The 26,726-nt window shown below is 45.2% G+C and overlaps 1 protein-coding gene across 1 annotated transcript in view; it reads right to left on the reverse strand.

The window, feature by feature from the left end:
* Positions 1-7,602: 7,602 nt before the first annotated feature.
* Positions 7,603-26,726, reverse strand: part of RTF1 (RTF1 homolog, Paf1/RNA polymerase II complex component) — a 52,495-nt gene continuing 33,371 nt past the window's right edge. The window contains exons 5-18 of the mRNA XM_032856790.1: positions 22,745-22,859; positions 21,874-21,985; positions 15,536-15,671; positions 14,634-14,811; positions 13,596-13,678; positions 12,400-12,487; positions 12,200-12,307; positions 11,537-11,614; positions 10,817-10,938; positions 10,585-10,642; positions 10,067-10,144; positions 9,451-9,546; positions 8,597-8,708; positions 7,603-8,337 (exon numbers count right to left, since the gene is read on the reverse strand). Coding sequence (XP_032712681.1) covers positions 8,231-8,337; positions 8,597-8,708; positions 9,451-9,546; positions 10,067-10,144; positions 10,585-10,642; positions 10,817-10,938; positions 11,537-11,614; positions 12,200-12,307; positions 12,400-12,487; positions 13,596-13,678; positions 14,634-14,811; positions 15,536-15,671; positions 21,874-21,985; positions 22,745-22,859 — 1,471 coding nt within the window. The 3' untranslated portion in view covers positions 7,603-8,230. The remainder of the gene's footprint in view (positions 8,338-8,596; positions 8,709-9,450; positions 9,547-10,066; positions 10,145-10,584; positions 10,643-10,816; positions 10,939-11,536; positions 11,615-12,199; positions 12,308-12,399; positions 12,488-13,595; positions 13,679-14,633; positions 14,812-15,535; positions 15,672-21,873; positions 21,986-22,744; positions 22,860-26,726) is intronic.

Here is a 26,726-nt window from a genome sequence, read left to right on the forward strand (position 1 = left end):
CTAGGAAATCACATGGCAACCTCCTCTGGGACACAGAGGTCTCTGGGAGCCTGGGTCTGTGGGAGGGGTGCAACCTAGAGCTTGAGGGTCCAGAAGGAACCATGTCTCCTGCATTCACCCCCTCCCTCTTTGGAGGCTACCCTGGTCTTCAGTAGGACCCTCCTACTGGGTCAGGGCAGGGGAGGACTGGGAGCAAATCCAGGGTGGAGAGAGCCAGCAAGGAGGGACCATGTTTTGTGCACCTGTTAAAGTTGTTTGCCAGTCAATGTGTGGACAGTACTGGAGGCACAAACAAGGCAGGCAATGGATCTCTGTCCTGGCTGCCAAGAGAAAACTTAGGGGCAACTCCTTTTCTTCTTGTATCAGGCATTTGTCCTAAGCCCCGCAACCAAAGAAGAGCTCTTTGCCATACTGAGGAGGTATCCCACAGTGGAAAGGTGAGGGGAAACCTGGGAATAGGTATTGAAATGAGAGTGCATTTCACAGATTTTAGAGTGGGAAAGGCCTTTAGATGCATCCTATTCTTCTCAAAATACAGGATAAGTAACAAAGGAGTTAGATGGCTCAATACCAGAAGGTTAAAATCTTTGCACAGGGCCACAGAGCTAGTTGGTGGAAAAGCCAGAGAGTGTCTTGGCTAGGTCCCCTAAGTTCTATTCCTGTGCCATGCATACTTTCTTTTATTAGCATCTTGTAGTTCAGTCTCTAGTTCCTTATCCAATGAAGGGAGAGTCTGCCTTCTACCTCCCACAGGCAGAAGGTAGAAGGCAGAAGGGACACCCATTGGGGGACAAGGTGAGGGGGCTCTCCTGTCCTCTTAGTTGAGCCAGAAATGACCTTTCACAACTGGAATCCTGTTGTTTGTGCCTCAGTTTCCACAGTCTTTGAGGCTGTGAGTAAATGACTCTGCGAAGAATGAAGAACGTAGAAGGCTGTGGAGAAAATCAGACTACTATGTAGATAGAGGAATGGCCTTTTCTGAGCTGTAAAAATGGGAAACGGGGGCGGGGGCAGAGAGGAATGTTTCAAGGTTTTGATGGTCATGAGGTGGCTGATCTGAGAGAGGCCATTGGTGTCCGACCTTATCCACAAGGCCAGCTATGTGTATCTGAGGAAAAAAATAATCTTTCTTCTTGTTCTCCATCTCAGTTCATGGATCCTCCTGTACCACCGCCCCCCCCCCAATGCCTGCTCTCTGGAGTATCTGAGTCTTTGCCCCTCCCCATGGCCTTCAGGATTTATCAGGCCTGGGAGCTACATACCTCCTAGGGGGTAACAACATTGGGCACAAGAGCTGGGAAAAGGGGGAGGCCTGGAAAACGGGGTGTGTGAGGTGAAGGTTTTCTGGGGGCCTGGTTTTATTCCCCAGCCTGCCTCGTTTAGCTCTGCTCCTCCTCCCTCCACTCCCAGGACAGCAGGGCATCAGGATAAAGTCATTGCTCACCACCCCTGGCCTGGCAGAGCGCCAGTCTCTTCTTCACAAGACCCACAGGCAGGGAGGGAAAAAGGATAGAGCGCAGCCTTCGCTTTGAGGGAACTTGAAAGCTTCCCAGGGAGAGCAGAGCCTCTCTGGTACGTGTGTCTGTGTGTCTCTGTGTGTTTGTGGGTGGGGAGGGGGAGGAACAGGGTGGTGGCAAATCTTCCGCTGGACTAAGTGGTACAAGGTCTCATTCTGGTCAGCAACTCTGAGAGACACGCTCTGTGGGACTTGGTGTCTTCCAAGGGACTTAACTGACCCGGAGTTTCCAGCGTTTTGTGACAATACCTGTGATTCATTCATTCATTCACAGAGCAAACTTCCACTGGGCAGCTTCCTCAAAGCACGCATTGGGCTAGGTGAAAGCGACGCAGGAATGAGTAGGTCCTATAATGACCTCCCTTCCTTACTTGGGGTGGTGGTGTGTCGCTTTACATCATCTTCTGGAGGAAGGAAGCCAGAAAGGACCCAACCAGAAAAGAGGCCCCTGGATGCTAAATGGCTGTTTCCAAGGGACTGTCGGTGAGACCTTGCCCTTTCAGCTGCTCCATGCGTCCCACCCATTCCCTAGCCCCCTCAGTCTGATGCCCTTTTCTGCCCAGAGCATACTAGACAGGGCGCTGGAGGGCTGGCCAGAGCCAGGGCCCAATGGCAACTTGGGGGGAGGGAGGTAAGAATTGGAGGTCTCCTTCCTCCAGAATGAGTGAAAGGCTGTTTTCACTTGACAACCCTAGAGCCTTTTCCTTGCTCCTGGGTGTCTCTTCCTTCCCATGCAATCTCTCACCCCATTATTGACAGACCTGGTGGGAATATGCTGGGTTTGCCGGCTAGGACAGTTTAGCAGGGCTAGGGATCCAGCAGCGTTTGCTGACCCTTCACCATCTGAATCACTGGTTTAAAACAAACAAAATGTGCCACCACGCCTGTGTATGCGCAGTAAGAACATTTTCTCTCCTGACACAGTTCAGAAGCAAGGTTTCCCATTCCTCCCAGGAGTCTGTGCTCCTGTGGTTCTCCCTCCTCCGTCTCTCCAGAACTCAGAACCCACAGGTTTCTCCCGATGGCCAAGTGGAGGCAGAGGGGACCGAGAGCATCTGAGGTCAAGGATGCGGCTGCCGGTCGAAGGGACTGATCTGAGAACGCCCCATACCCCACGTCCCCACTAGGGCACTTCCCGGAATCTTGTACGGATGGCGTGGGTGCCTCCCCTCATTCCACTGGTGATACCTCTGCCGGCCAGACTTCCACACCGGGTGCCCGGCTACCGAGTCCGCAGAACATCCGGTGGCCAGGAGAAACGAGGAGCCACCGGGGAAGCTGGGAGCGGGGAGCTGGTGTCGCTCCTCCTCCGCGCCGGCCGCGCGGGGGTTGAAAGCTCGGACCGCGCTCCCAAACCGGGGAAGTCGCCCGCATCCCGCTGGAGGCCGCGCCTGGAGGAGCGCGCGCACCTGCAGGGAGCGGGGCCCGGAGTGGGCGAGTGGAGGCCGAGGCTGTAGGTTCGTCGGAGCCCCGCGGCGCACAGGCCCGGGGTGAGCGAGCCGCTGCCATCTGCCTCAGGCGCGTTTCTCGCGGTCTTGGGGCGCACTCAAAGGGTGGGCGGCCTGGGTCCCAGACCCGCGGGCGCTGCGGTCTGGGGGCAGAATGGGAGGGACAGGTGGGATCGAATGCCCCAGAACGCAGCGGCTCCGCTGGACAACCGCCTTGCCCCGCTTCCTTCCCCTTCCCTCCACCACATTTACTGGGCGTTCTCTAAGTGCCGGGTGGCGCTGAGAGTTGGGGAATACGCGGCAGACACAAGTCACTTCCAGGCTGAGAGTGGAGACTCATAAATACTAACAGTACAGCGTAGTGAGTGCCGCACTAGGGAGAGCCAGCAGAAGATGTTCCCAAACCCGAGTGGGAGGGGAGGTCAAGGAAGGCTTCCGGAGGAGGTGACCTTCGGGCTGAGCGCGGAAGGGTGAGCAGGAGTTCTCAAGGGAAAATGGTTGGAGACAGACGCGTGCATTCCTGGTCAGAGAGGTGAATGTGAGCCGAGCAAGATGCCGCCTGCGCGCATTTTGCAAAGCAGGGTCACTGACAGCTAAAAAGAAAAAAATTTAAAAAAAAATAGGTTCCATGGGGCTAGAACTCATGACTCCAAGATCAATAGTTGGTGGCTTAACTAAGTGAGCCACCCAGGTGTCTCATAAAAATTTGATATTTTAAAGAGGGTATTGAGGTTGTCACTGTGGGAAGGATCAGAACATTTTGTTAGTCTTCTTTACACGGATTTTCCGGTCTGGTACTGTTCTGTGTTTTAATGGCTTTTGGTGGGGGTGGGTAGGTGGAACCTCACCATCTTTCTGATGGGGCATGGTGAGGTGGGGTGGCCTTCCCAGTCACTTTCAGATTGGCCCGTCTGGAGAGGGCAGGCCGAAAAGCAGCTCTGCTCCTCTGGACTTTCTTCAGGCCCACCTCAGTGCCCACCCATCAGAATCTCAACCTGGAAGCAGAGCTTCTTGGCCCCAGCGGTGGGAGCTGCCTGGACTTTCCAAGCCAGGCTCTCCAGCTTCTGGCCCGCTGCCCCACTCTGGCTGGTCTCCTGCTTACACCACTTCCCTTAGCCCCCTGCCCACTCCATGTGGACCCCTACCCCTGCAACTCTGCCCCCGAAGTCTCTCCTTCCAGGCAGCCTCTGCTCTAACCATAGCATTTATTGAACCACTTCTGGGGGAAGGTACACTTAATCTTTGACTGGATCCTAACAGATCTTATGTTAAAGACGGGGAAATTTGTGGCTCAGAGGAGTTAACTATCTCAGCCCTAGGAAGTGAGTGGCTGAACTAGGATGTGAACCCTATACTGAGCTTGCAGTGCCTTGACTCTTGGGTCTCCCCTGGGCCCAAAGCACCTTCTGGAATCCTAAATGTGCCTAAGCTGCAGTAGCTAAGCCCCCTGTGCAGGGCCATGAAAGTCCACCTCCAGGTTCTGCTCAGCCAGGACTGGGGCTGGCCTGGGGAGTCTTACAGATAAGCCAGGCTGCTCCTTGGACCTCTTATAGTGGTGCTGTTCCCTCCAGCCCAACACTTAACTCAAGGGAACTCAGAGGTCCCCAGGGGTCAGTAATGTCACAGAAAAACTCTGTGCTAGGGGTTGGTGGTCTCCTGGGTCCCAAGAATTGCTGGACACTGGAACCTGGGATTACCCAAGATAAGCCCCCCACACCAAGGCCTTCTCTCCCCTCTGCCTGTGGCAGTCAGTTTTCTTTCTGTCCTGGGGTATGGCTGCCTTAGGGCACTGGATCTTGGGAGATGCACAGATAAGGCTGTCCTCTGGTAAGAATCCCCACTCTTTAGGGCCTAGAGATCCCACTGTTCCCAGCAGTCAGGCAGTGGGAGTGTTACAGAGTTGGGAGAAAACCTCGCTGGCACAGTTGCAGGGTGAACCCCAGGGACCCACCTCTCCCAACACCAGAGGTGGGCTTGGACTGGGCTCCTACCATTGGAATTATCACCTCCCCCACCTTCCCATCTCAAAAGGGGAGTAGATGATCCAGGATGTCGCTTCTTAAACCATGGTCAGAAAGGTTCAAAACACAACCTCCTGTGGAGCCGTGAAGCCCTTACAGAGCTCCCTATCTTGGGAGACTGAGAAAAGGATATTAGTATTTCCTCCATGGCCTCCAATCCCTGGGCTCCCCCTTGGCACTCATGATAAGCTGAGAACAGGAGAGCAAAGGAACTGTGCCCAGGTCACCGAAAGCTGGAAGCAGCAGCCTCTCCTTGGGGTGGGACAGTATGAGGGTCCTACGAGTTCTGTTAAAGCTGGTTGGTTCCAAGTTCCAAGCCAACTGGAGGTCTCCCTGGCCCTAGACAGGTTCTAGAGAAGCTTCTGGGGAACCAGGCTGCTGAAGAGCTAGAAAGCCACTTTAGGTTAGGGAGGTGTCAAGCTAAGAGAAGGGGAAGAAGGGAAACCAAGCACAAGAGAGGCTCTCTTGGACTTCCAAAACATGACTCTGAGAGTTGCCACTTGGGATGCAATCCTTGGACTAAATCTGATTCCCTTGTTAAAACAGGGTTCAAAGTTTATTTACAAATATCTGTACAGTTTGAGTGACAGGTCAGGACTCCACAGAAACAAAGAAAAAAGCATTTTGAAGGGAAGCTGTAGGCAGTAGAGTTTCCCTGCACCTGTCAGAACCAAGACAGACAAACAGACCTATACATCATGAGCTAGGCTTATGGACATTGGCCTTTTTGCTTCTTGGAAGGAAGTGAAAAATGTATAAAACAGACTTAGGTGCCGCACCCTTCAACACTGAAACCACACGGGAGGTGGGGGGAGGCGTGGAGCATGGCGCCATGGCAGCAACTCCCCAGCCCAAGAAATACAGAGAACTGCCAAGAAACCCCGCTGGGGGTGGGGGTGGGAGACCAAGCCAACAGCTTACATCTGGTTAAGGTCTCGGTTCAGAGGCCCTGCCTCAGTGGAGATTGGAGAGGAGTCTGAGGAGTCCTGACTCCAGCCACCAAGGAGACTCCTCAGGGGGTCCGCTGGGCGGCCTTTCTCCTGGCCGTGTGCTGGCGTCTCAGGAGCCCAAGTTTCCGCAGCTGCATGTGGGGCGTGGGGGTAAAGTGGCTACAGGTGTGATGCAGTTTTAATAAAAATTTTATTACACAGCCATAATGTAATCGACACTTCTCCAAATCCAAATGATACTAAATACAGATCTACATGGTGGATCAGAATGACTCCAGCAAATTAGATGGGTTCTATAATTTCATGTCTCTGGAAACCAGAAAGAGAAAACAGTCCAGGTTCGTCATGATAGGAGAGGTCCCAGCAGCCTCCGGGACTTCGCCGGAGGTCGGGCAACGGTTCGCGGTCTGTGATTCCACATTTACACAATAATCTGTAAAGGCTTGCGGCCAATGGACTGTTCAAGTATAGATGATTTTAATGAGTCCACTGCCCACCTCTGCCCAACCGAACTGCAGCACAGCCACCACAGAGCTGGGTTACAGTCACAGTTCACCAGGTTTACAGTCACAATACTTTTTTTTTTTTTTTAAACCATCCATTGCTGCTTCGTTTTCAAATAAAAAAGTGTAAACTAAGTTAAAGCAACACCGAGGCTCCACTAAACCCAGAAGAGTCACCAAGTTCATTTTTCCGTTTACATATAACTGAAGTCCGTGATTTCCCGTCATCCCACTTCCTGACAGAAAAGTAGGGTGAAGAAGTACAGAGCAGAGCCTCTAAGTTCCTCTCCCTCTCGTGGGACTCGGCCGCTCTCAGCTGTTTCTTTAGCTTAGTTCTTGGTATATATAGTCAGCTGTACTTTGTTCTGAAAAGATTTGTTAAATGCCACTTTTATTTACACTTGGAGCTTTACACCTGAGAATGATTATCAAGCCGTCAGCTTATCTCTTTTCAAACATTTCATAAAGACATACACACTTCTTTGCTGGCTTCCCCCTAGCTGCACAACAATATATATGCTTACCATATATATAGGTACACACACACACACACACACACACACACACACACACACACAAAACTGCACATGCTTGTAACATCTGCAACCGAGACCTTTTGGTGTTCGTTCTTGCCACAGTCACGTGGAATACTTTCTCTTCAAAGAAACAAAACGAAATATCATTCCTCCTGAAACAGCAAAACAGAATCACTAGGAAGAGACAAGTACGTGGGGGTGGGGAAAAGACACAGTCTATGTGCATCCAAGAAGCTGTGGGCCGTCCCCATGGTGGGAGCAAGACACGTGCACTGCCCTGTCTGGTACCTGGCAAGGGGGCTTCCCTGTAGGACACAGCCTACAGGGCAGGGACCACACGGGGTGGGGGGTGTGAGGAGTGTGGTGGGGAGGCTTTCTCTGAGGTGGGAGCGGAGTGGGGAAAGGGCTGTGGGGGAGGGGATGTTACATAGCTACAGCAGTCAGGCCTGTTTAGTAAGAAGAATCACATTTAATGAGTTTCTTTCTTGCAGTTTCAGATGCTCAAGTACAGCTGAAAAATATCTGAAACAGCTATAGACCCATGACAGACTGATACAAAGAGTACTGCATTTTTAAAAAAATGATAAAAAAATCCACACTTACAGACACATACACACACACGCACACACATGCACGCTCACGCTCTCTCTCTCAAACAGCCCCCCCCCCCCAAAATGTACACTTTTTGGAAACTAAATTGGATTTGAAAACCTCTCTTCTGCAGAGATGGGAAGAAGAGAAAGATGAGGAGAGAGGAAGGAGGACTGCAGGTGCCCAGTCCCCACTCCCTCCACAAGGATCCGGGGCCAAATGGTCAATGGTTGGGTCCGAGGCAGCCCTCGGGGGAGACTGCCTGGTGCTGCTGCTGTTGCCTCCAGGGGCTCCAGCAGGAATCCCAGCTCCACGCTAATACTGAATGTGTGCAGAGTGGCCAATGAACTGTGCTGGTTTGAAAACAAAAACAAAAACAAAAACAAAAACAAAACAAAAAAGGGCAAACACAAATCTAAAGACATGGATAAAGCCCGAGAGAGCCCAGGCCCACACTGGGTGAGAGGCCCGGGGGGTGGGTGGGAGATGGTGCAGACAAGGAAGGTCTATACAGCAAATGGTTTATAGTACAGATGACTGGCAGTTTTAGAGTCTCTTCCCAGTTCTACTGCTGCTCCAGCCCAAAGAGGGCAAATCAAAGGAAAAGAGGAAAAGAGGACACTGTGATGGGGCATGCAGGGTCAGAAGCAGCAGGCTGGGTGCGCTCAAATAAGCCCTCGTCGTTTTTTGTAGTCTTCCAAGTTTAGCGATCTCCGTGGAGCCCCATCTTTGGCTGGTGGAGCCTTGGAGGTGATGGCCAAAGCCTTTGACTCTGTGGGAGAGAAGAGCCAATTGGCATCTGAGGAGCCCACTAGATCCTTTTTAGTCTTGCGAGGCACTCCTTCCGGCATCCTGCCTGCCTGGCCCTGCTCCCTCTCAAACACGCCTGCAGCTGCACTTACTGTGGCCTCTACAGATACGGACGAGTGGACACCCGCCCTGCTTCCTGAATATCGGACCTCCCTGCTGGCCAAGTCCAGCCCTGATGCCATCTGGTCCTCAGCCAGCTCCGCTTCCCCACCCTCACCTACCCGAGCTGGGAACTTGTAAATCAATCTTCACATCGAAATCATGTACTTTGAACAAATCTTCTGAGAGGTCGCTGGCTGACTTAGAATTCAAATCTTTATCCTTTCCCTGACCCTGCAACGTGAAGAGAAAAACTCATTATAAAAGTGTAAATGCAAGCAGACTTCAAGAAGCAGCAGCCACTAATGGTTAAAAAAAAAAAAGCTTTGGCTCAAGTTCATTAGCTCTCTCTGCGAAGGCCCTTTTCCGATTCCTCCTCTCAGAAGAACAGGAGGCCACAGAAGGTTTCTTTTCTGAAGCCTACGACAGGAAAGGGAAGGCTCATGTCAGTGGTGTGGGGGATGTGGGGGAGGCTTAAGACAATAAGCCACCTTCTGCCCCAAGATTTCAGAAATTCCTGGGACAGTTTGGGTTCCACAGGAAAAGACCTAACTTATGCAAAAAACTGCTTCTAAATGGGCAGTTTCTCCATTTAACATTTCAGTTTTCAAAGAGCTTTCACCTCTACAACCATCTGATCCTTATGTGTCATCAACTTCTCCTAATTATCCCGAAAGACAGGAGGATAGAGTACTACCCCCATTTTACACGTGAGAAAACGTGGTTCAGAGGGCTACGTGTCAGTCACCTAATGCTGTAATCCAGGCCTTACTTAAGTAGTGGCATTGGGTTTAGCATTTAGGTTGTCTGACTAAAATTCAGTAGCTGTTTATCGTATCTGTTAAGAATCAGAACTGAGAATGGACTGCAGGTAGGAGGCGACGTTCCTCTGGGTGAGATGAGTCAGGCCTACGCCAGGCCGAGCATCCGGGCCGGCAGCCTTGCTCTGCGGGCCTCCGGGCAGTACCGTACTTGCCTTGCTCATTTCCTTTGGAGCATCTGGTAATACTCCAGAACCGTATTTTGCATTCAGCTGGGCCAAGATGGCAGCTTGAACCGCTGGGTCTCTGGACTGAGAGAGAAATTACATTATTTCAGAGAGTATTTAACACTCACACAGTGCTACACCAGATTCTTTCCCATCAACCACCACTAACATGACAAGCACCACAGTGGACCCATCAGCAGCTCAGTGGGGTTTTCCTCAAGGCAGCAAAGAACAGCAATTAAAGCTCTGAAGCCCAGCCCCAAGCTGGCCTGGCCCTAGGTGGCCCAGCCTCCACATTCCTCATGTCTGCTGCATTGGTAAACCCACCCTGACACCGGCCGGGGGTGGGGGTGGGGGCGGACAGAGCAGGGAGTCTGGAGGTGTCTACAAATCCATGCCAGGTTTTCACTCTCTGTACGTCCTACAGCAAGATTTTAAAAAAACTGAAAAGAAAAAAAAAAGAGGTAGCCAGACCTAAGAGCTCGAGCCATGCAAATCCCACTAAGACAACATTATTTTTAACTTCCTTATTAATCTCCTAATGGAATTCATTTTATGTCCTAGAATCTAGGTCCTGACTAAAACGTCCTCTTTCGGCACTCACGTTAGAAACGATGGTAGGTTTGCACTGCCGCCTGGTAAAGGGATCCATCTGTTGGTTTTTCATGTTGTGACTTTCAGCCTAAAACAGACAGCGTGCATTACAGAACTGTGCCTTTTTTTCTCCCCTGCCTTTCATTTATCCTAAACTTACGTATAAATAACGGTCTTTTCAAGGGCTAAAGAAAGTCAAAAGTGGTCTATCGTCATCTTCCCTTCAAGACCAGAGCAGATATGGGGGGCAACAACAGAAAGAACAAAAGCAAAAGTCGATAAAAATGAACACCTGTGGAGTAGAGGCTAAGGGATGGGGAGGGTAAGATGGGCAGGAGACTACTGCTTGTCGTCATCAATTGATCAATCTTATGGGTCTGTGTGTGCACCCAGAGCCCATGTACGTGAAGTGTACATGTTAACGTCAGTAATTAAAAAAATAAATGGGAACAAGATGTACAGAAGAATTCCTATCATTTTATTAATTAAAATTGTTTTCAGTGATCTAAATAAAGTTGTCTTACTCACCACAAGGGCCTTCTCAGACTCCACAATGTTCCACTCCCGGTTCCGCTGGTTGATGTAACTGTGGGGGAGTAAGAGGGTGAGTCAGTGGGCTGTGGAAGGAGGGAGGGAAGCCCTCAGCCCTGACCCTGAAGCCACACGGAACCAGCGCTGCATGTTCAAGGCCACAGGCTGGCCTGATGATTGTGGCAAGGTCTGTGGGTTCAGAATGGGAGCCCGAGGTTCTGTAACACACCTGATGGCGGATATGTTCTTGGTCCGCTGGCGGTCCAGGGCCTCTGCCCGCTCCTCCAGCTCATTCAGCTGGTCTTGGATCTGTTTGGCCTTGTCCTGATCCCCCAGGTCCTCAGCCATGGCCTGCACACAGAGAGACGTGTTCGTTTTTGGCTATGATGGGCCTTGTATCATGTCTCCCCTTACTTCCAGCACAGGCAAGACAGCTCACATGATGAACAAATGACAGGAAATATGAAAGGACACTGGAAACAAACTTTACAAATGCAAGGTATAATTCTTATTATAGTAGTTAACACCCTGCCGTATCCTATCTGGCCCGGGGCCCCTGGTACAGGGGTGTGTAACACTGACCTTGGAACTCACGCCCTGTGGGGCTCACTCACCCTACCAAGGCTCACCCCCCATCCTGATGTGAAAAATGGGAAGCCGCCCATCTCAGCTGGGCTTGGCAGCATCATCTGTTCAGACCTAGTGCTGAGAGGACCCTGGCTTCTGTCTTATTACACACAAAACAAAAGGGACTAGGAAAGTAAAGGGAACGGAACGGACACAATTTACAGAAAGAAAAATGGCCAAGGGATGGTGCCTAGGTGCCAGGAAGGCACCGTGTTGCTTCCTCTGGAGCCCAATCCTGCCACCACTAACTGAGCAGGGGATGAACAAGTCTGATTTCCACATCTTACAGGACAAGGAAGGAGATTCAAGTGCAAGTCCTCACCTTTTCCTTTAGCAGCTGAGTCTTCTTCATAGCATAGTTGGGTGGAGCTTTCCTGAACCTTTCCTTCTCTTTCACAATCTGTACCAGAGAGGAGACACCAGCAGTGAGGTATTCCTACACTACTTCTGCAGACAGGGTAAGTGAGCCATTTTGGAGTCTAGCAGCTAGTTAAAAGGGGGCTGCTCTTCCTATAGCAGTGTCAAGCCCCAGAGAGACAGAGCAAGTTCATTCCAAGGGATACTATGCTGCTTCCAGGGTCACGGAGATTCTTCTGGCACAGTCTGAAGGAAAATGCACCAATAAGCAGCAGCAGCAGCCCAAGGACCTGGTACTGTAAGGCTAGCCACTGTCCAAGAGAACAGAGATCAAAGAACTTTACCAAAATGTTCTGGAGAAAGGAAACTCTTGAAGGACCAAGCCTAGCAGAATACAGATCCCTGAACTTGAAGTACACTTCTTTACTCTAGGACTTCAAATGAGAGTGTACAGAGAAAATCTGGATGAACTATGAATAAGGTAGTTAATAGCAATATTCTCTCATCATTCTGCAATAGTAGCACAGATAAAAACGTCCAGATACTGGGAAAGGAAAGAAAGTCACGATCTCCTTGAACACCGGTTCTTACTGAAAATCTCCAGTCTCTGGGGCACTAGGTTTCTTACCTCTTCAATGTCCTGATCATTGAATTTATAATTAAGAGCTTCTTTAATAGACAACTCCTTCTTATTGATTTCATCTAGAGTGGGCAACTGCATGCCAGCAGAGAACATCTAGACCAAAACATGACAAAAGGTCATTAATGAGAGATTCTGGAAACATTCTCAGATTTTTCACAAAGTGCTAGGTGCCATTATCCACTTACCGCTTCTTTCCATTTCATGAATTCGCTTTCAGTGAATTCTTGGTTTGAGACAAATTCTAGGCGGAACACTCGTTGGTCGTTGCCATGCCTACATAAAAAAGAGACAGCATCTCCAAGAATGGGTATGTTACCTGTAGTAGCAGCAAGGCAACCCAACCAGACTGTGAACCACCTATCTCTGTGGTTCTCAACCCTGGCCAGCGTTTAGAATCACCCAGAAAGATCTGTAGAAATTCTAATGTGAAAGCACCACTATAGTTCAACTGAATCAGAATGATGAAATTAAACAAACAGTACCTCCCAGGCTGTCCTAATGGGCAGCCAGGATAAAGAATCACAGCTAGCACTGGGGAAAAAATGGACCTGGCCAGTGCCTCAAAGGCCCATTTACCATAAAATTTGTCACAGTTATCTGGCATCAAGAGTATTAAATATTATGCAGATACCTGAATGACAAGGAAACTCCATTCCCTTGAGAGAAAGCACACTGCCTTCTGACTGACTCCTACTGTGGCAAAGTTAAGTGAGTCAGTGCCATTCTCCTAGTGACAGTCACTCTCTGCATGTCATGGTCACTGCCTACCCCAACTGGCTCTTTTAAAACAGACCAGGAAAGATAATGGGGACAGGAGAAGGGAATGGAGACCACAGAGACCAAATGAGGCCATGGTACAGCCGAATCCATCAGCTGCTACCTGCAGTGATCCTGGCAAACTGCTTCTACTTCTTACACTGGATCTCTAGAATTTTCAGGCTCCAAGAGGGCAGGGATTTAAGTGTATCTACTTTGTTTTTGCCTCTATCCTGAAGCCCAGAACAGTGGCACGTAGCAGGCACTCCATAAGGATCATGTTACTGAAGAGGAAACCAAGTCCTGAAAGGCGGCTTGAACTGTCAAAGGTCAGGTTAGTGAGGGACAGAGCCAGGACCAGAAGCAAGCCTCTTGACCATAGTCACCAAGGACATGCCCGCAGGGCTCTGGGTGGCAGGGAGCTCCCAAACAGCCTTTTTCCTTCTCTGTGTCCTCCCACTTCTTGTCCCGGATCTCCCCTATCTGTCCCAGAGGTGAGGGGAGAATAAGCTTCCCTCCAAGTTCCCTCTAATAGGAAATGCCCCACAGGGCGAGTATGGCAGCCCCACCAGGCAGTGCCCGTGGGCAGCAGGAGTAGAAGCCGTCCTAGCAGTGCCTCCCCTACCGTAGCTGTAGCCCTTTGTTTGTCCTGGTGCCACCGAGCTGGTAAACTTTGGCGGTTTCCACAACGCCTGTGATCTCAGCCACCTAAGTGAAAGGACAGTGAAGCCAGTTAAAAAGAGACCCTTTCAGAGCTCTCTACCGCACTCCCACCTAAGCTGTGGATGAGTGACCCTGCACTGAGAGGACCCCATAGCTTCCAAGTGCTCTGGGCCCCTTCCTCAGGTTCAGAACTCAGATGGCCAAGCACCAGGAGCCCCGAACACAGAGTGAGCAAGCGCCAGGAGAGGCGGCAGTTAGCCTGGTGCGGCCGTCAGGAGCGTCCCCTCTGACTTCATTCTACCTTACTAAGGGATGCGCTTGGGATCTCAGAGGTCGCTTTTATTAAGCAAGTAAGAAGACCATAGAAGTCAGTTTCTGTTTGTCAAGCTTTCTGGGACACAGCATGGCTGCTGGTCCTCACAGAAGGAGGTAAACACATATTAAAACTGTACAACCCAGGCTAAAACAAACAAAAAGAAAAGGAAAAAAAATAATCAAACAGCTATGTTCCAGCCATTCAGATCATAGAGGCAGTGCCAGAACTCACAAAACCACCTCTATTAGGTTGGAGGGTGGTTTTCTGTGTTTTTGTGTTTGTTTTTAAATCTCAATATAATTCTGCTTTAGAAGTCACTCAGTATGTAACATGGACATTTTTCATTTATTTATTTTTCAAATGAACAAAGCTTCCAGATTATGTAACTCCCAATGAATACTCCCTGAACGACTCTCTCATTTTTATACGAAAGGAAAAATAAAGAGAGTTATTCTAAATCTAAACCCCCCGCCACTGGGCCAAAGACTCTTTCTGGCAGCAGGTCATCCACAATCTCTGGTTACCTCAGACTGTCATTATTCTAAAGGTATCTCAATAAGATTTTTTCTATTTTCCCATCAAATGGTAGCAGAAAAGTGACAGACTTGTTCAGCAGCTCCTACTCCCAGTCAAGAATCATTATATTTAAAACATGGACAATTGTCCATGGAAAGAAACACCAACCCGGTAAACTGGTTTGCTGTTGTGGTTTCCAATGCCAATCCGTACAAAACATCCTGTGACCGTTTTAGCAAAGAAGGGCATGTGACACCAACGCTCTAGCTTATGCCGTGATAATCGAACCCGATTCAATTCCTCGGGTAAGGAGACTGGTTGTGATTTGGGAGGGATCTCTTCTTTCCTGTGAGGAATAAAGGGTAATGGGAAAAGTGTTCCTCATAAAAACAGATCAAGGGGTGCCTGGGTGGCTCAGTCGGTTAAGTGTCCCCAACTCTTGATTTTGGCTCAGGTCATGATCTCAAGGTTGCGATATCCAGCCCCATGTTGGGCTCCACACTGGGCATGGAGCCTGCTTAAGATTTTCTCTCTCCCTCCTCAGTCCCTCCCCACCCCCAGCCTCCGGCATGTGTTCTTTCTGGAAAAACAGAACAAAACAAAAAACCCCACAAACAAAACAACAACAAATCAGATCAAGATACAGAAATACTACCAACTTCTTAACACTTAACCAAAGTACATGTGATTAACCATAAGAGAAATAAATGAAGTCATAGGAAAGAGTGGTAACAGAACCCCGCTCCTATGAACTGTCTTCAGTGAGGCTGTCATTCCAGATAACCTACCAGAGTAAGAAAAGTAATGGAAACTCCAGGCCAGTCTGAGGGTGACATGAAGTCAGTTGCCTACCTGCCAGGCCCAGATAAAACGTCCAGAGGTGCAGGATAGGAGCCAAAGGCAGGAGCACATGTTTGGACTGATATGTTGGGGAACTCAGCTCTACGATTCAGGGTACTGAACCAAGTCGAAGTTCACCACCCAAACAAGACGACTTTGGAAACTACACTAAGTTTCTCCCCAAAGAACCCACCTATCTGACCACTAGACCAAAATATACACAAGCTTACTCCTCTTCTTCATCAGATGATGATGTTCGGGATGAGCGGTCTGACTTTTCACTGGACTTGTCATCCTCTTCCTCTTCCTCATCATCAGAGTACACCTCACTGGTTTTCAATGGCTGTTTTTTAGCGAGGAGCTCAGCTAAAAAGAAAGGGGAAATGTTTATCCACATTCTCTCAATAAGAAACTGAAACATCTTCTATGCTTGAAAAAGAACCAGGACATGGGAAGGGACTCAACAGACAGCCCTATCCTCTCTGGACTGCACAGTGATCACCGGGGTTACAGAAAGAACAGAGCTAAACAGGAGTTAAAAACATTCAGGCAGGGCGCCTGGGTGGCTCAGTTGGTTGAGCGGCTGCCTTCAGCTCAGGTCGTGATCCTGGACTTCCAGGATGGAGTCCTGCATCGGGTTCCCAGCTCCTTGGGGAGTCTGCTTCTCCCTCTGACCTTCTCTCTCATGCTCTCTCTCACTCATTCTCTCTCAAAGAAATAAATAAAATCTTTAAAACAAACAAACAAACAAACAAAATTCAGGCACCAACTGTTGAGCTTTAATAGACAAAAAAGGGCTGGAAGTTTATTGCTATGTGGGCAGAAAGGGTTGCCAACTCTAATGAGTTACCTTTATTACACTCCAGATGTTTGAAGATGGGCAAGAAAGATGGGGAAAATTTTTGTGATGTCTTCAGACAGTCTTGGAGAAAAACTTTATTTGCAATTTAAAGTACTATCTGAATTAGCAGAAGACTGAAAACAACGCAAATATCTGCACAGGGGAGTGGCTGAATCACCCCAGTACATCCACCTAAACAGACTACTATGCAGCTATGGAGGGACCAGGGTCACCTGGGTGGTGTAGTAGGTTCAATGTTTGGCTCTTGGTTTTGGCTCAGGTCATGACCTCACAGTTGTGGGAGAGAGTACCAGGTCGGGCTCTGCACTAAGCACTGAGTCTGCTTCAAATTCTCTTTTCCTCTCCCTCCTGTGCACACTCTCTAATAAATAAATGAATAAAATCTTTTAAAAGATCTTTACTTTAGCAAGCGAGAGAGACAGCGAGAGAGAGCAAGAGTGGAGAGGAGAGGGAGAAGCAGACTCCCCGTGAGCAAGGAGCCCAACGTGGGGCTTGATCCCAGAACCCTGGGATCATGATCTGAGCCAAAAGCAGATGCTTAACTGACTGAGCCACCCAGGTGCCCCAAAATAAATAAAATCTTTAAAGAAAAGAAAAAAAGGAATGAGTCATGACACTACATCCTGAGTTAGAAAATGTTTTTTTAGAGGGGCGGTCAGTAAATATTTTAGGTTTGGGCTTCATGTGGTCATTATTTCAACTATTCAACTTTGCTGCTATAGATAAAAAGCAGCTACAATTAGGAAACAAATGGGCATTGCTGCTTTCCAATAAAATTATATTTCAAAAACAGGTAGTTTAGAGGTGCCTGGCTGGCTCAAGTAGGAGAATGCGACTCTTGATCTTCAGTCACGAGTTCAAACCCTACAATGGGTGTAGAGATTACTTAAATAAAATAAAACTTAAAAAAAAATCATCTACCAATCACTATGTTATTTAAAAACTAAGGGGTGACCTCTAGGATCTGTGGTTAAGTGAAAAAAGCAATGTAGAGGAAAGTATGCATGGTGAGCTACCATTAATCTAAGATGGAAGGTGAATCTGCATCCTTTCATTTAAAAAAAAAAAAAGGATAGGATAGGATAGGATCTAAAAAAATTTTTTAAAAGGTTGCCTGTTACAGAAGGGAGGCTGGGGATGAAACAGAAAGGTATAGATACTAAATCTCTTTGAATATATCTTCTTTAGGAGCTTTGATTTGGAAACTTCGTTTTGTTTTGTTTCCTTAAGTAAGATTTTTGTTTCCTTAAGTAAGACCTCAGGGTCCAGGGGCGCCTGGGTGGCTCAGTGGGTTAAAGCCTCTGCCTTCGGCTCAGGTCATCATCCCAGGGGTTCTGGGATCGAGCCCCACATCGGGCTCTCTGCTCAGCAGGGAGCCTGCTTCCTCCTCTCTCTCTCTCTGCCTGCCTCTCTGCCTACTTGTGATCTCTGTCAAATAAATAAATAAAATCTTTAAAAAAAAATTATAAGATCTCAGGGTCCATGAGTTCAAGCCCCTTGTTGGGTATATATGAGGGAAATGATAAGTCTTTTCAAAAGCAGTGCTGAGAAAACTGAACATACCATGTGAAAACAAAACAAAACAGAACTTAGCCCCTTACTCTATACTGTATATGAATCAAAGACCTAAATGTGGGGCATCTGGTGGCTCAGTTTGTAAAGTGTCTAATCCTTGATTTTGGCTCAGTGATCTCAGGGTTGTGAGTTGGAGCCCTGAGGGCTCCAAATAAGATTCTCTCTCCTCCTCTCCCTCTGCCCCTCCCCATCCTCTCTGTCTAAAAACCAAACCAAGCCAAATCAAACCAAACAACCAGCCAACCAAAACCAAAAAACAAAGACCTAAATGTAAGAGCTAAAACTATGAAACTCTTAGAAGAAAACATAAGGGAAATGCTTCACAACACTGGATTTGGCAAGGATTTCTTGGATATGACACCAAAAGCATAAGCAACAAAAGAAAAAACATTAAGCTAAATTGTACTTCATCAAAATTAAAAACTTTTATGCAATGAAAAGATACTAGCAAGAGTGAAACGAAACCTACAGAATGGAAGAAAATATTTGCAAATCATCCAATGAGGGATTAATATTCAAAATATTTGAAGAACTCAAAATTCAACAACAAAGAACATGATTAAAAAAATGGGCAAAGATGGTGCCTAGGAGGCTCAGTCAGTTAAGTGACTGCCTTCAGCTCAGGTCATGATCCCAGAGTCCCGGGATCAAGTCCGACATCGGGCTTCCAGCTCCATGGGGAGTCTGCTTATCCCTTTCATGCTCTCTCTCATTCACTCTCTCTTAAATAAATAAATAAAAATCTTTGAAAATACAAAATACAAAATGGGCAGAGAACTTGAACAGACATTTCAGCAGAGATACCCTAATGGTCAATAAGCACATGAAAAGATGCTCAAAGCCACTAATCACTAGGAAGATGCAAATCAAAATCACAAAGAAATACCACTTCATTCCCAGAAAGACAAGTCTTGGTAAAGATGTGGAAAAACTGGAACATTTATACTTTGCTGGTGGGAATGCAAAAAAACCTCTTTGGAAAACAGTCTGATAGTTTCTTTTGTTTGTTTCTTTCCTTTTTAAAGATTTTATTTATTTGAGAAAGAGAGATGACAAGCAGGGAGGAGGGGTAAAGGGAGAAGGGGGCTCCCCAGTGGAAAGGGAGCCCAATGCGGGACTCGATCCCACGACTCTGGGATCATGATCTGAGCCCAAGGCAGATGCTTAACCTACTGAGCCACCCACCAGGTGCCAGTCTTGTAGTTTCTCAAAGGTCAAACACAGAGCTACTATATGCCTCAACAATTTCACTCCTAAGCAAATACTCAAGAGAAATGACAATATATGTCTACCCAATGACTTATATGCAAATGCTCACAGCAGCATTATGGGTAATCGTCAAAAACTGGAAACAACCCTAATGTTCACTGGCAGGTGAATGGATAAAATAAACATATACATCCACTGATGAACTAATACATATTACAACATGAATAAATCTAGGAAATAGTATGTACTTTTTAAAGAAAATATTAAGTGAAATATGAAGTGTCTAGAACAAGCAACTCTACAGAGACAGAAAGTTAATTACAGGTTGCCTAAGACTGGGGGATGATAGGTCTCGGCGGGGGGCAGTGATGGCTAAGGGATACAAATTTTCTTTTTGGAGTAATGGAACATTCTAAAATTTACTGAGTTTTATCTCACAACTTTGTGAACATACTAAAAGCCGCTGCCTTGTATACTTTAAATGAGTAAAGAGTATGCTACCTTTGTCTTTTTCTTTTCTTTCTGTTTAAAGATTTTATTTATTTATTTATCAGAGAGAGAGAGCGTGAGTGAGCACACAAGCAGGGGAATCAGCAGGTAGAGGGAGAAGCAGGCTCCCTGATGAGTAGGGAGCCCAACAAGGGACTTAATTCCAGGACCCTGGGATCATGACCTGAGTTGAAGGCAGATGCTTAACTGACTGAGCCACCCAGGCATCCTACTACCTTTATTTTATCTCAATAATGCTGTTATAAAAAACAAAACAAAAACCTTTTCCCTCTGATTCCGAAATGGACTTATTAATATGGAGCTCAAAAGGGTAAAATTTACCCTTAAAAAAGAAAAAAGGAAAAAAAAAGCTAGCTGTGTGTACTGAAAGGCTTAGAAGTAGTAGCCAACCCAGTAGCATGAGCCTTCCTTATGTCTAGACTATGGTGTCTAGTAACAGTTTCTCATAAAAAGACTCTTTAGAGAAATGGCAGATTCAAAATCCAGAAAGCAAGGAAACTAATGACTACTGAGATCTCACATCAAAAGGACTCAGGCTAGTGACTGAAGATGGTACAATTTGAGAGTCAATAATAACTGAAAGGGATTAAAATACACAAAAGGATGTTTAAATCCATGAATTCACATGATATTCAAAATAAGCAAATAGGGGCACCTGAGTGGCTCAGTCACAGTTAAGCCTCTTCCTTCAGCTCAGGTCATGATCCCAGGGTCCTGGGATCCAGCCCAGTGTGGGGGCCCCCTCAGTGGGGACAGCTCCTCAGTGGGGAGTCTGCTTCTCCCTGCCTCTACTTGTGCTCTCTCTCTCTCTCAAATAAATAGACAAAATCTTTAAAAAAATACATACATATGTATACACACATACACACACACACACACAATAAGCGAAGAAACCACAGAGGTCACCTTTGGAATCTGCTAAGGTACTATCTTATTCTTTTGAAAACTAGTAATAAAAGGTTAAAAAAAAATCCAGCATTTACTCTGTTTTTTATACAAAATGTACCTAATGATAACTAAATAGCTGATGACAAGTTTCTTTTTATGAAAAGTAGACCAGATAATAAATGAAGAATGAGGGATTAGAATATCACCATTTTGTAACTCATAATGAATTAAATGATCCAGGTAATGATTACCAATGGCTACTGGGATAGAACATATTACTATTTCCCAATTCTTCATCCTTCCCTGTACCCATGCGCTTTGCCATGTGACTCAGGAGTCCTCCCAGCCATTAACAATGGGCTTGTCATGTGACTACTTTGGCCAATGGAATATGCAAAGAGCTGACACCACACGTGCCAATGTCAAGTTTAGGCCTCAAGAGTTATCTCGCATTTCTGCTTGCCCTATTACCTTCCTACGATCACCAGGAGAAGAATGTGCCCTAGGTATATTGGTCTGAGGAGGGAGAGAGACAGGTGTAACAGGGAGAGAGACTGCTGGTCCCAACCTGCAGCCTGGAGACTATCCCAGCTAACATGCATATGAGGTAACCCACTGCTCAACTGCAGATCCACAAGCAGGAGCAAAGGCGTATTTTTGAGTTTGGAGCAGTCTTTTATTTCACGTTATTGCGGCAAAAATAAGTGACAGAGCTGGTAATATCACAAAATGTGAGACACAGGTATTTTGTGTCTCCTGATGGAAGTACAAACAAAGTATATACAACCTAAAACCCGCCACACAGAAACTGAAACAGAAACAGAACAAATCCGAATGTGTCCAATTACCTAGCTCTAACTACAAATTAGAGGAAATTCAAGATACCAGAGAAACACATTCAGCACCTCTATGGGATGTACCCAGCATCTGAGAAACTCTAAGACGAAGAACCTCGTTTCTTCAAAATAAGCTGCAAGGGGAAAAAAGAGATGAACAGGAAAACCTATACAGATTAAGTAACTTTGGGGACATACTAACAAATCACAATGTGTGGATTTTTTTAAGATTCTGATTTGAACAACCAAATTAGTATATTTTAATTATACAACTAGAGATATCTGAACACTGGCTAGATATTTCATAATATTAAGAAGGTCACTGTTACTATTTCTTAGATGTGATAATGATACTGTAGTTACTTTTAAAACAAAAGTGGTTATCTTTTAAAGACACGTACAGAAATATTTATGGTTGAAATACAGTGATGCTGTGATTTACTTCAAAATAACCCAATGAAAGAGGAGAATATAGATTTAACAAGACTGTTTATGAGTTGATTGTTGAGGCTGGATGAAAGGTTCATGGAGGTTCATTATACTATTCTCTGCATGTGTTTGGAATTACCCATAACAAGGACTTAAAAAAAAAGAGCTTATAAAAGGGGGTGAGAAATGTAAACGGGTACCAGAGCATCAAATCATATGATCATAGAGACAAAGTAGCCATTACATTTTCCCCACTGACCTGTTCTGTTCTTCCGTTTTTCTCGCTCTGCTTTTAGCTCCTCCATGGCTTGAGATTTCTTATCTAGTTTCTCATCCCGTTTGGAACGCCGTTCCTTGTTGTGGGATGTTACCTGGGAAGGGAAAAATATGTAGGATGGCTCTTTTTATTAACAGCCAATGACAACATTCTTTGTACCTAACAATTAATCATTCAGTTTTCCAATGGGAATCTATACAGGCTGCAGAAACTGAAACTTGTTTAGGGGAAGCGAGCATCCTCTAGTGGACAAAGTGGAGAGAGCACAAAGTCAACTCTTGTCTTATCTGGCTAATAAACAGAAAGCCGAAGAATTATAGGAATAAACACTTTCTGGAAGGCCACCCTAGATGGCTCATATTTGTGGATATTTTTAACAAGATTTCTATGATGAATGCAGAGATGACTTATTTTCTCAGCTACATTTATTACCAAGTCCAGGATGACACACACCTGAGTAAACCTCAGAACTAATCTGGCTACCTGGGATAGGACGTTTATCAACTTTCCCTTACAGAATGCTCACACACCAGTGAGTTGTTTTTTAAAAAGCAGACTTGGAAAAAATTAAAAAAAAAAAAAAAAATAAAAAGCAGACTTGGGTGAAGAATTCCTAAGGAATGAGCATGGCTAACGGTGAAATGGTAGGTCCAGAGATTGGTGAGCCTACAAGATAAAGACAGTATGTCTTGCATGAACTGAACTAGGCTGATTAATATAAAACCATCTTTTTTTTTCCCCCCTAAATAAAACCATCTTTCTCACATACACACACACACACACACACACACACACACACACACTCAAAACTGAGGTTTATTTTTTGGATAACAAGGAACACTGAATTTCCTACCTGAGATTCTTGAATCTGTGTCAGTTTTTTCTTTTCCTGCTCCTCTTCTTGCTTTTTCTTTTTTTCTTTCTTTTCTTTCTTTTTGGCTGTTTTTAGTTTTTTCCTGATTTCAAATCTGGTTAAAAGATATTTGTTTGGTTTTTAGATGGCAATGAAGTATTTACAAAAACTGATTTCTATTAGATAGGATAAAGGAAGTAAGTAGGGGAAGGAGTTGAATGTCTTGGTTTCCTGCAAGAAACTCCAATTTACCTTATAGGTACATTAAAAATATTGAGCGTAGGGGTGCCTGGGTGGCTCAGTGGGTTAGAGCCTCTGCCTACGGCTCAGGTCATGATCCTAGGGTCCTGGGATCGAGCCCCATGTCAGGCTCTCTGCTCGGCGGGGGGCCTGCTTCCCTTCCTCTCTCTGCCTGACTCTCTGCCTACTTGTGATCTCTGTCAAATAAATAAATTAAATCTTTGAAAAAAAAAATATTGAGCGTAAGTATACCAGAAGTACTTGAAAGCATTAAGCTGGAACAGACTTAAAATGAGAGAAAATATTCAACATACTATTGTACCCTGTTGGTAACACACAGCTCTCCTTCAATCTTCACATAACAGAAAACAGTTGATTTCTGGATTAATTGCAATGATGTTCCATTAGAAACAGAATGAAACTACAGAGAGCCACTGTCCCTTTTTTTTTTTTTTTAAAGATTTATTTATTTCAGAGAGACGGAGAGACAGAGAGCTAGGGAGAGGGGCAGAGGGAGAGAGAGAGAATCCCAAGTAGACTCTGCTCTGAGCTTGGAGTCTGACATGGATTCGCTCTCACAGCCCTGAGAAGCTCAAATGACTGAGCCACCCATGTGCCCCTACTGTCACATTTTTTAAGGTGGCCAGGACAAAGACTGTGTATCTCACCACTCTTAGGATACCTGGCTGGCTCAGTTGGTACAGTACGTGATTCTTGATCTCCAGGCTATGAGCTCGAGCCCCATGCTGGGTGTAGAGATTATTTAAAAACAAAATCTTTAAAACAAAAATTTAAAAAACCACCACTCTCCATCTTTCTTTATTAGGAAAAATGCCTCCCCCCTTCACCTCCACACCAGCAAACACAATGAATAAATATGCTGTGAATAAATACACTATTCTCTTCAACAAATGCAATCTAAGCTCCTTCCCTATAACAAAAATCAGGCTCTTATGAAACAAAACTATTTTGGGAGGCATGAATTCAAGGAACATTATGGAAGGAATACAGGAATATAATAAACATTAAACTCTTTTCATAACACTTTAAAATAACCCCAACTATCTTTTTTTTTTACTTAATTTTTAACAGTACATAAGTCTCTTTTGTTATATCCTTTACATTCATAATTAGGGTTGTTAATGTACTTTTATAATGTGATATAAAGAAGCACTATTAATGAATTTCTTAAAAAAACACATAAAAACATTAAACAAAAAACACCCACATAAAAACATAGTCCTAAATAACCAATGGGTCAAAGAAGGAACCACAAGGGAAATTAGAAAATAATTTGAGGACTGAAAATGAATGCACAACATAACAAAACTTATAGGATGTAGATAGAGTAGTGCCTAGAGGGAAATGTATAGCTATAAATGCCTACATTAAAAAGGAAGATAGGGATAGCTGGCTGGCTGGCTGGCTGAGTTGATAGAGCATGTGACTTTTGATCTCAGGGTTGTGAGTTTGAGTCCCATGTTGGGTACAGAGCTTACTTAAAAAAAAAAAAAAAAAGAATATTTCGAGTCACTAGCTTAACCTCTACCTTAACAGAGTGGAAAAAGAAGAGCAAACTAAATATAAAGCAAGCAGAAAAAAAGAATTAGAGCAGGAACTAACAAAAACACAGAATAGCAAAACAATAATCGATGGAACCAGAAGTTGCTTCTTTGAAATGATCAACAAAACAGACAAAACTTTGTCTAAACAGGCCAAGAAAAAATGACAGAAGATTCAAATTACTAAAATCAGGTATGAAAGAAGAGACATCACTATGGACCTTACAGAAACATAAAAGATATCATAAGGGAACACCCTGAACAATTATATGGTAACAAAGTAGGTAATTTGGATGGAATGGAAAAAATCTCAAGAAAGTGACAAACCACCAAAACTGATTCAAGAAAAAAAAAAAAAAAACTATAAAAATCTGGATAGACCCATAAGAGATTGAAATAGTGGTTTTAAAACTTCCTACAAAGAAAAGCTTATGCCCACATGGCTTCCCTGGAGAATTTTCCTAAACACTTAAGAAAGAACTAACACCAATTCTTCACAAACTCTTTCAAAAAAGAGAAGAGGAAACACTTCTTAAATTATTCTCTGAGGCCAGTATTATCCTGATAACCAAAACCAGATAATGACATTACGAGAAAAGTAAGTAAAGAAAACTCAACAAAATAGTAGCAAATTAAATCCAGCAACTTATAAAAAACTGGATATACCATCACGAAGTAGGATATATCCAGGTATGCAAAATTGGTTCAACATAAGAAAATCAATGTAGTATAACTATTATTAATAAAGTACAAAAACCTCAAAACTATCTCAACAGACCCAGAACAAGCATTACACAAAATCTAACAAGTGTCTTGATAAAAACTTTCAACAAACTAGGAATAGAAAAGAATGGGGCACCTGGGTGACTCAGTGGGTTAAAGTCTCTCCCTTCGGCTCGGGTCATGTTCCCGGGGTCCTGGGATCAAACCGCACATCGGGCTCTCTGCCCGGCAGGGGACCTGCTTCCCTTCCTCTCTCTCTGCCTGCCTCTCTGCCTACTTGTGATCTCTGTCAAATAAATAAATAAAATCTCTTAAAAAAAAAAAGAAGAAAGAAAGGAACTTCTTCAAATGGATAAAATATATCTATGAAAAAACCACAGCTAATGATGAAACACTGAATGCTTTCCTCCACAGATCAGGAACAAGACAAGGCTACTCTCACCATTTCTATTCAACATCATACTGGAGGACAAGAAAAATAGAAGGAATCCACATTGGAAAGGAAAAAGTAAAATTTGTCTTTCTTGTAGCTCACATGATCTTATGCATAGAAAATCTTAAAGAATCTACTAAAAACTGGGGCGCCTGGGTGGCTCAGTGGATTAAAGCCTCTGCCTTCGGCTCAGGTCATGATCCCAGGGTTCTGGGATCGAGCCCCGCATCAGGCTCTCTACTCAGCCGGGAGCCTGCTTCCTTCTCTCTCTCTGCCTGCTTCTCTGCCTACTCGTGATCTCTGTCTGTCAAATAAATAAATAAAATCTTAAAAAAAAAAATCTACTAAAAACTATTAAAACTAGTAAATGAGCTCAGCAAGGTTGGAGGGGGCAGGATCAATATACAACAATTAGGTGTATTTCTATATACTTACAACGAACAATCCCAAAAAGAAACAAAGAAAGCAATTCAATTTATAATAGCAACCAAAAGACAAAATATTTAGGAATAAATTTTAAAAGTGCTAGCCTTTTACATCCCAAACGGGAAGACAAGTGTTCAAAGAAATTAAAGAATACCTAAATAAATAGAAAGATAACAGGTTCGTGGATTGAAAGACTTTACTGTCAAAGTGGCAATACTCCCAAATTTGATCCACAGATTCAACAATTTCAATAAGAATCCCAAATGCCGGGGCGCCTGGGTGGCTCAGTGGATTAAAGCCTCTGCCTTCAGCTCAGGTCGTGATCCCAGGGTCCTGGGATCGAGCCCCGCGTCGGGCTCTCTGCTTGGCAGGGATCCTGTTTCCTCCTGTCTCTCTCTCTCTGCCTGCCTCTATTTGTGATCTCTGTCTGTCCAATAAATAAATAAAATCTTAAAAAAAAAAAATCCCAAATGCCTTTTTTGCTTTTGCAGAAATTGAGAATCTAATACTATTATGCATATGGAAATGTAAAGGGCCCCACGTAGCCAAAACAATCTTTTTTATTTTTTTTAAGATTTTATTTATTTATTTTGACAGA

This window comes from Lontra canadensis, unplaced genomic scaffold (genome assembly GCF_010015895.1).
Source record: "Lontra canadensis isolate GAN:19392208 unplaced genomic scaffold, GSC_riverotter_1.0 scaffold12, whole genome shotgun sequence".
NCBI lineage: Eukaryota > Metazoa > Chordata > Mammalia > Carnivora > Mustelidae > Lontra > Lontra canadensis.